Source organism: Montipora capricornis, chromosome 11 (genome assembly GCF_036669925.1).
Source record: "Montipora capricornis isolate CH-2021 chromosome 11, ASM3666992v2, whole genome shotgun sequence".
Taxonomy (NCBI): domain Eukaryota; kingdom Metazoa; phylum Cnidaria; class Anthozoa; order Scleractinia; family Acroporidae; genus Montipora; species Montipora capricornis.
In genome coordinates, this window is record NC_090893.1 from 17190396 (window position 1) to 17200395 (window position 10000).

A 10000-nucleotide genomic window follows, 5' to 3' on the forward strand; every position below is an offset into this window, starting at 1 on the left:
CTTTTGACAAATCCAGTTAGATATATATATATATATATATATATATATATATATATATATATATATATATATATATATATATATATATATATATAATGGGGGGACAAACACCTATATATATATATAGTTTGAGCACTCTGGCATGGCTTAGATGTACCACATGTGTGGGACATTTGGGGTGGCTTTGTAAGCTTAACCTCCAACCCAGACATCAGCATTGCACTGATGAGGCCCAGAAGGCCGAAACAGTACTGTCTGCAGTTAGTTATATATATATATATATATATATATACACGTAATGTATATATAAGCTTGTATTTGCTGTACTAAGAGTGCTCTATACCATGCGGTAGGGCAATTATAAATGATTGAATAATTAGGATACAATCATACTTTAGCCTCTGGTTTCCAGACAGATCTGTTTCGTACAGGACGTTTAGTTTGTCCTGCACTCATCAGTGTGTAACCAAGAGTGACTTTATTCGTTGAAGTTTACCGCTTTTGAGTCATACATGGCTGTTCGTGTTGCACGCTCCTATTTACTTAACGTTCTTCAATAGGAATTTCTCATTGTGTCTACATTTACTAATCAACTCGTTGCGCTTATTCAGTGTTGCTGTTTGCGGCTGGCATATGATGTAATATTTTTCAGCTATGCATAAATTACAACGTTTTGTCGCGTTTGTATAGTGCGAGGCGTGACAAAGAATTTTCCACGAAATCGTATAATCGGTGTTGCTGTCCTTATATGTTTCAAGGGACCAAGGACGGACAACTCCTGGATGACATTTTTCGTTGCTTGCACGGGATAGCTGCTAACTCAAGCTTTCACCGTCTTTTTTTTTTTTTACAAGATTATAGACCTTAAAGAAATCGTACCCCAGGAGAGTTGCCTCGAAAACAGAGAGTATGAGCTGATAAAGAAGTGCTGCAAATGGGAATGCGCACACAGACCCAGATTTACTGACATCATGAATCAGCTTGACCAAATTATCCACAACTCAGGTAATTGAAGATTAACAGATTGCTTTTCTGAATATCTGTGCTTTTCCGCCTGGGGAAAACACAAGGAAGCATTAAGCACACTAAAACAATGAAAAATTCCTGAACACCTTTACGAGTGGAAGAGAGTTTGACAGCCATGCCACTCTGATGTGGCCCAACAAGGAAGAAACAACTGTCCATAACTGCCGCAACCTTGGTTATATGTGCGCATGCCTAAAATGGCAGTTGGACCGCACTGTCGCTGTTAACAATCATTTCCATTTGCCCTCCATAAAAAAATCCACGATTCTCTATTTATTTGGGCTTTGCTTCTTTATTTCCTTTGTTTAGACAAGGGAAAACCACGACCTGGTCCACCACCTTTGGAGGTTGACATTAAAGCCGGTGGAAGCCATGTAAGTTTCTCGTGTTATTGTCTTGTTTCATTAAATTGGATTCTTTAATGATCGCACCTTTTTTAACAGTTAAAAAAAAAGACTTTAATTTTGCGTATTCGGTAAAAGAAAATAACACAAATATACGTTTGTCAGCTGGGAATTTCTGACATTACTCTGTTCTTCAAAAGCAGTTCTCAAAAATAATGACACATCTGGCAGAAAGGGTAATCACAATTCGTGGAGTCCCTCCAGCATGCAATGATTATTCACAGTACTGATTTTCCGAGTGCTGATTCATTACTTTTTGCCACACATAGGTCGCTTCGGATGGCGAGGCTGTGTACAGTACAATTGCTGGTAAGTGCCTCACTTATGTCCAGAATGAAAGCAATTAGATTCGCCCCTCAATTTTGTCAAACAACAAGTGTCTTGGGGGCCTATCTTAAATGACCTCCGAGACCTTGACTGTTCCCTTCGTGGTGGCAAATTTTCGATTAAATTTAGAATCAACTATTTGTAACTCTTCTTGAAGAGGTTTTGATCTCTAATTCTTCGCCACAAGCCATAAACAGGAAAGCAATATCAGCTCATGTGGGAACCGACTCAATTGCAGGTTTCTTCAAAACGAGGCGACGAACGCACGTACCAACAAAACAAATTCTTTGTGAACTAGACCTATAATTAACCTCCTCCTAAGTTGCCATTCGTTTCAACTCTCCTATTACATACATACATACATACAAAAATACACACTAATTGACCGACCCCCTAAGGGGCTTTTCAGATCGACTAAAACGAACAGAAACAACTTAAGAATCCCAATTGGCCGGTGGCAAACCAATTGGCTATTTACAATTGCAGCCGAGAAACTAAACCATGGGCTACCAGGATCAATTCAACAAATGGTCAAAGCGGGTCTTGAACCCGGGATCCCCCGGATCTCAAGGCAAGCGCCCTAACCATTAGGTCGCACTGCCTCCCCCCCCCCCCCCCTCCCCCCCCTTCCTCAAACACGCATTGAAAAGCATACGCTCCCGTTCTTTATTCATGAATATTGATTACGAACTGGGAATATATAACTCAAAGACGTTTTCCTCAAAGACGTTCCTTTTTATACCCAGATACCTTTACCAACACCTTAGTTTGAATTCTCGCATGTCCCCTCGTTGATTTTTTTAGTTTTATTAATCTTTACCCACAGATATTCTCAAGGAAGTTAACTTAGATTCAACGGAAAAGGATGATAACATGCAGTCTGGTAATACGTGTAGATTAGTGGAAATTTTGGGACAAATCCCTGGCAGTGTCGAGATAAGCTATTTACAACGCACTTAAAATTCTATACTTGTCAAATACAGCTTCATAATAACACTACTGGGCGTTGTCACAGCTGTCACGCAAGTTGTTCCTTAGAGGAAAACAACCTTCTGCATGACTTTTAAGTTAGGGCTTTCAATGGTGAACACTTTGCAACCTCTACATAAGAGTAGTGTGAACCATTACAAGGCTGTATTAGAAAACACTCCAAAGTTACGCTCAGTTAGTCGTGTTCTACTCCTTCTCATGCCATACCGATTAGACCTTTTATGCCATAATCTGTCAAACCCTAATAAAATGTGTCGTGAAATAGAAATAATGGTTCAACTAATTAGCTCCTTGCTTTTTTCCCCAGATATTTATGATGACCTCGTGGCAGATTATTTTATCGCAGAAAATCAAGTAAGAAGTATTTTTATTCTCTTTATCCCTTCTTATGGAGATAAGACCGATAGGCAAGAACGGGTAAAAGGAGCATCTCCTCAATATATTTGAAATGATATACGCGTTTTTACTGTATTTCCTAAGAAAACCTTCGAAACTGATAGCATATGCCTTTAATAATAGCATCTCAAGCTAACCACCGTAGTATGACTGTAGAGTAATGTGATTTCTAAAACCTGTCGTGAGCGATCGAGCAATAATGATGTACATGCCGGAATACAATTCCAAGCATATTGAAAATAGTCGTATTATTGTCTAACCTTTCAACATCTTTAGGGATCCATATGGACGTGGGAGAGACTTTCACAACAAGATGTTCAGCATGCCACCGAGCTTCGCTGTCTCAATCATCCAAACATTGTACCAATATGGAAACAAGACTTCTTCAATTCATTTCGCTGGATAGTAAGTATTCAACATTAGTGATGATATCCTGTGTGGATATCACCATCATCATTATCATTATCATCAAAAAAAATAATAATAATAATACTAATAATAATAATAATAATAATAATATCTTTCTTTACCCTCGGATTTTAGAGTAGCTTGGTGTAGTTAGCATCTCCGAGCATTTGCCCTCTCAACAATGATATACCACACAGGAAAGACCACAACACCGGGGATTCCACGCCCTACTCTTTACGTATAGTGTTTAGATTCAAGAGCCATAATCCCATTATGGCTCTTGATAGATTCTTATACGTCCCAGAGGGTTATGAAGAATGAGGGGTTGTGAAAAGGGGTCTACGGTTTATTGTCTCTATGCCAGCGAGAAGACTTGAGAGTCTAACCATTTGCAAATATCATTACAAAGGCAGCATAGCCAAACAGCGTGAAGTTTTTGAACAGACCGGTTCCAAAGGCCTTCAAGTTGACAAGCTATCGGATGTAAGCCGGCAGTAATTCATAGAGCTGTAAGCCTAAAAAAATTCACTGACAAAAAAAAAAAAACTTAGTTTAACGAAGACCGAAACCATGGCAGGCCGTTCTTTTCTAACTGATGATCTGTTTGTCAGGCCTCACGTCCAAACTATCCCTATGGAAATCTCAAAGAGTACGTTCTTCAAAGACAATGCAAAAAGGAAAACATAGAGATGTTTTTGTCCCAAGTGGCTTCTGCGTGTCATTACCTTCACAATAAACACATTGTGCATGGGGCTCTTCGAGCTGAGTACGTCAATGTCGTATCACCAAACCAGGTAAGTTGACCACTTGTGAACTCATCATTACGACAAATTTTTATTGAACAATGCAAAATGATTTTAAAAAATGCGTGTTATTTCCTCGTAAAAAGAGAACTATAACTGGAGCATCAAAATGAACCCCCGACCGTCAGAATATATGACCTATTTTGGGATACTTAACTTTCCTAAGGCAGCTTTAATGCGTCACCTCGTCAGGCCAGAAATTGAAGGAGGCGATGCTTGTTCGATTGTCGTCTCAAATTAGTCAGATTGTTCAGTAGAGATTTATCAACGTATAATGACTGAAAACTGTCCTTTGCAGGTTCAAATTGGTCGACTGGGACGCTCCAAGAGTCTTTCAATGAGCGCTTACGAAGTCACTAGTACATCGTGTGTTGCACAAACGGCCATGCCACTTGATGCCAGTAGATGGTGAGATATCATGAGCTGCCTAGAAAAAAAGAAAAAAAATTAAGAGATGGCAAGGGAAGAGAGCTTTAGGAAACGATGAAAAACATATTCGAATGAGGAATGCTCTCTCCTGTCACTAATTCGACAAGGTCTCCCTTCCTTAAAGTGAGGCCAAGCATGGCCACATAAGGATCGTGACAGTCACAAGTTTTCGCTCTGTTCCAAAACGACTTTCCCTAAATCCTCGAATTATCCCATTTGTCATTACCGAAATTTCAAAATCGCACTATGATCTAAATTCATTGAAGGTGCCACACAAAAAGCCCATTTCTCATTTTTAATTAGCGTTGCGCAGAATCATCCTGAACCCATGATAAAGATTTCAGATGAAGCAAAACAAGTCGCGTGTACCTCTTAGAGAACATATATTTTATTGCTAGAAAAATTCACACCGAAGACTCCTTTTTTTGAACAGGAGTGCACCAGAGGTCATCCTGGATGGATATTACTCGCATGCCAGTGATGTGTGGGCATTTGGTATTCTAGCCTGGGAACTCTATGCATCCTACCAATATGGTCAAGAAGAACAACAATCTTCGAGACCTTATCACTGGCTTGACAATGACGAGGTAAAGATTATTATGGCGGAATCCTGTCTCCTTAGTTTTTTTTCTAGCACACCCAAGTTTTACAAGTATTAGAAAGATTATTACCAATCCATGATAAAGACTTTTACTCGGTGATCCACCAACATGAACTAACTGTTTGTGCACCATCATCTTCCTTACAGATTCTGCCTTATCAGCGAGACAGCGGTCCACTCAGCCGACCTGAATGCTGTCCTGATTGGGTCTACATCCTCATGCATCAGTGTTGGGCTTTCGATTCAAAGCAGAGACCTCCGTTCCTCGCCATTTTCGATTGTCTCACGAGCAGGTATTTCTTACTTAAAATCACATTTCTTACTCAAAAGTCATTGGGTTGTTGCATGTTCAGTAGGCCGTCCACAGAGATACAATAAAAATATTGCTCATTGCCTAGAACGAAGAAAAAAGGAGTGTCGAGTCGATCCAGCGGTGGAGCACTAATTGGGGACAATGTAAAGTGAAATCAACAAATTAACGCAAATCAAATCAAATCAATTAACAATTATTCTTTGAAATCGAGGTGAATGATGGTAGAATATATATTCTGCCACTTTTCACCGAGATTGAAAAGAGTAATTGTTTTAGTGTATACTCACGAGGTGATCTCAACAACAATTGCAGAAAAAACGATCCATGCAAAGTCGATTTAATTGACATCTCAATTCATGCGTAGAAAACGTGCAAGCGGTACAAAGTATACGCAAGCTTCAAACATGGCAAATCTAACTTGAATAACCTTCGTTAAAATCCTCGTCCCAAACAAGCAAAATGATCAATTAACACCGTTTAAATCAGCAATCTAAATCGAAAGTCTGCTTGTTAAAACATTTTCACCGTTCGATCAAAGTTTTTGAGGTTCATTTGAAATGGAAATTGAAAGTGCAGTTGGTAAAGGATCCACATGAAATGGTGGCTCTAATTGAGGTGAGCGTTAGTTTGTTGTAAAATGACCCGTCTTGATTCCTTGCAACCATGTGGAACTTTCTTAAACATGTTTTTAATTCATCGATTTCACTTAGAAATTCGTTTTGGTGGGCGACCAGCCCTACAAGAGAGAATGACTCCGAGTGAAACAAATTGTTGGCGTGAAGATTGTTTAATTATTATTTTTAAGCAATAATTATCTGGAAAAATGAAGTCAAACACTGGTTGGTTAAAGTATGAACTCTTCTCTTACCTTTGAAAACTTTTAGGCCAAATTTTGTGGCCTTCGTTGTCTTCTGTAGCACACAGCATCATCTTGTATTCTCAATATTTCCGATTCATAAATGCTGGCGAGTTTACGCCGGCCATTTTGTTTTGTTTGGATGAAGCATTATTCACTCCGTAGGGAGTGAATAATGCTCAATTACTCCGAGATAGCGAACCGATCAGATTGCTTGAAACACCAAGATCACTAAGTGAGTATTGAGGAAAAGGGAAAACCGAAGTACCCTGGAAAAAACCTTCCGGAACAGAGTAGAGGACCAACATCCCCAACCCACATATGACACCTTCGAGTGTGGAAATGAACCCAGGCCACATTGGTGGAAAGCGAGTGCTCTCACCGCTACGTCAGCCCTGCACCCCTAAGTTACTCGATGTAAGAAGTTACTTCTTGTAAGAAACCATTGAAACAGGACTGAACGAGTTCGACTAATTTTCACAGTGGCTGTTTACAGGATAATGAGACATTACGGAAAGTAACTTAATGGAAACCGAGGACCATAATGTCCTGAATCCCCCTTTTCTCACGTTTTGATTTACTCTTTTAAACACTTTTGCATTCTTTGAAGCAGTAATTCTCCTATTTTTGCTCGGTAAATGCCTAGCAACGATTTAGAAAAATGTAACGGCGTCATACGACTGAGATGCTTGTCAAGAGTTCCCTTAACATCAAATTGGCGAATGGTAAAATTCATTAAATCAGATTCATCGAGGTGAAGGGATCTTTACAGTTTGCAGTAAATGGGAACCTTAGATCAAGGCGTTTATTAAGGGTATTCAAAACCATGATCACTGGTATTTTCGAAGACTGGCTGTGAGTTTGCTAAGAAGCCAACGAACTATAAGTTAGTTTGTTTGTCACATGTGTATGAACACTAGAAATACAATTCTGATCAAGGAAGTGAAGATTCATTTCGACAGCTCGATTTGGTCAGGGCAGGGCAAAAGCTCGGAGGCTAGCATGGGTTCAGAGTTTAGTAGGCTGGAGTGGAATAAACTGCTCACTGTGTTAATCTGTTTTTTGGTTAAAAGGAAACCAATGAAGGCTTGGATTATGCAGCTTTGGTTGAAAACACACAACGAAGGAGAGTCGCCGGATCTTTCTGTCTCTCAAGAGAATGACGCCCCTCACGTGTTAGGTGAAGATAGTCACCCCTCTGAAAGAAACATAGAGAGAATGTGTTCCGAAGAGTTCTTTGCTCAACATCGCTATAAGTATGTAGAAAGGTCAGATGCTTATGGCCCCAAGGAACGATCTGAGAAATCCGTAAATTCTTCAGATAGCCCACCCACCGAACAAACACGACAAGTTGGCGTGGCAAAAGTGTCAGATTATTCGTACCCTGTGACTGACATCATGTGTCCTTGCGAAACTAGAAACCAAACAATCGATGTGGTCTCCAGAAACGGTGACTGTGAAAAGTGGATCAAGGAGAATAAGAACGTTATGTACGCAAGTGAGAGTTCTTCCAAGGACGAACCTCAGTATGCTGAGGTACGCTGGGAGTTGGATCGCGGCAAAGGTGGTGCTTATCACGTACCCGGCTATGAATTCAACAACCATAAATGGGTAAAAGCTAGACACACTGTACATGCAGCGAACAAGGCTTCAGATGCAGATGGAAACTGTGAAATTCACGCCGACAAAGAGGAAGCTTTCACCACCATAAATAAAGTTTGCGAACTAAATGAAATACACTACAAAACGCCAGCTAGACTCCCGAAGGAAAGACAATACCACATCCCCAGGAAGCAAGAAAGTGCTCAAGAAGTTCGGATAGGAACCGGGGAAACACAGAGTTTTCACCCTAAGAAAAAGGCAAAAAGGGAACCCGAAATTGAGAAAGACATTTACGATCGTGCTATTGTAACCTCGAACGATTCACCGATAAAAAGTATGAATGCAAACGGGTACTTAGAAGATAAGAAAAAAAATGCGAGCCTCGAAGAAGCATGCAACGTAGAGCCAAACTCCTTCCAAGAGGAAAATTTAGAAACGACATCCTCGCAGGGTGATGCTGGTACAACAACAGAAAGCGGAAATTCCGATATTGAGACTACGCAAACGAACAAGATGGATGTGGATCGCCCCCCAGTTCATTACCAACAACCAAGAAATATTCCCAAAGATACTGAATGCCAAAGAAATGGAGAGCCCGCACGTGATCGAACCCCTCCTTTAAGAAGAAAGAACGCGATGAGAAGGAAACAGCGACAGAATTCCCAGTACACGAGGGAAGCTAAATGCAAACCTGATGATAAGGAAAACGTTTGCGAGAATAAAACATCACCGCATGAATCACAGAGAAAACATGTATATGAAAGTGAAACAGTGCTGATGGAGGATGAAAGGGACGAATCCCCTCTCCAGGAACAAGCCATAACAATGGAAAGACACAACTCTGTATTGCAGAGGCAGTTGACAAGTATTGTGGTCGACCTCAGTTTGTAACCGTTTGAATGCGCATTCTTTGTAGCCCTGGTCCTCAAAGAATCGAATCATCGCTAACCTTCATTACAGCCTCAGGTTTAATTTTTTAAGGCGTTCTACGTAGCTATGACCTCTAAGCATTCAGGGCATTTACAACGGAAGTGTCTTAAACGCCATCGAAAACATGCAGTATTTAAGCTTTGTTTGCACAGTGCCCAAATTGGGCCAGCAACAATCCCGCAAGAAAGATTCAGGTACTCTGACCATTGAACATTGATGAAAAACCTAGTAGGAATGGATTTACCTTGAGAAATACAAGAGAAGAGAAAGTGTATGACATGTTGCACCTTAAACCATTGACCCCCGGGAGTGAGACTTTCTGATTTTACTCTAACACCAGAGGATTTTACTCGTCAACTGAAGGCATCCTAGGGCGTGTCAATGGATTAAGCAGCCAAAAACCATGTTCCCTCCATTAAGAAACAATAGAACATTTTACACTTGTAGCTAAGTTACCTGGCCTAAAAATGGAAGCGAGGCTGCCGGTGAACCTGCTTTGATACAAACCTTTGTGCTTTTGTAATGTTAATGTAGACTAATTAGAATTACAACAAAACAATTTACATGATAAAAGCAGTGAGGTCTGTATTAATACAAGGTCACCGGCAACCTCGCAGCCATTCATAGGGTCGGCCACTGAGCAAACAACTGTAAAATGGCGTATTTCTTGCCAAGATATATCACGATCATATTGGTTTCAGAGTAGTTACTTAAGGTTCATAAATTGCAAGCAAAACGACGATCATACACGGATTGCTTCCACTCTGATTTCAAGTCTAATAAATACAAATTACAAAGTTACCATTCACAATGTTTCAACGCTACTGCCTAGTATCTTCTCCAGTTCTGTAAAATGGGAACTTTTATATGCTTGCTCATCAGCGTTCTTTCTTTCAGTAAAATGTAAATAGGTGT

General features: G+C 40.1%; 1 protein-coding gene across 2 annotated transcripts in view; it reads left to right on the top strand.

Annotated features, from left to right (window-relative positions):
• LOC138022850 (uncharacterized) overlaps positions 1-10000 on the top strand; it is a 23555-nt gene that overhangs the window by 12203 nt on the left and 1352 nt on the right. For both annotated transcript variants that reach the window (XM_068869835.1, XM_068869836.1), the window contains exons 9-19: positions 855-1005; positions 1336-1400; positions 1700-1739; positions 2584-2640; positions 3055-3101; positions 3420-3548; positions 4163-4345; positions 4653-4762; positions 5217-5370; positions 5532-5677; positions 7627-10000. The exon at positions 7627-10000 is cut by the window's right edge and continues 1352 nt beyond it. In XM_068869835.1, coding sequence (XP_068725936.1) covers positions 855-1005; positions 1336-1400; positions 1700-1739; positions 2584-2640; positions 3055-3101; positions 3420-3548; positions 4163-4345; positions 4653-4762; positions 5217-5370; positions 5532-5677; positions 7627-9046 — 2502 coding nt within the window. In that variant the 3' untranslated portion in view covers positions 9047-10000. The remainder of the gene's footprint in view (positions 1-854; positions 1006-1335; positions 1401-1699; positions 1740-2583; positions 2641-3054; positions 3102-3419; positions 3549-4162; positions 4346-4652; positions 4763-5216; positions 5371-5531; positions 5678-7626) is intronic.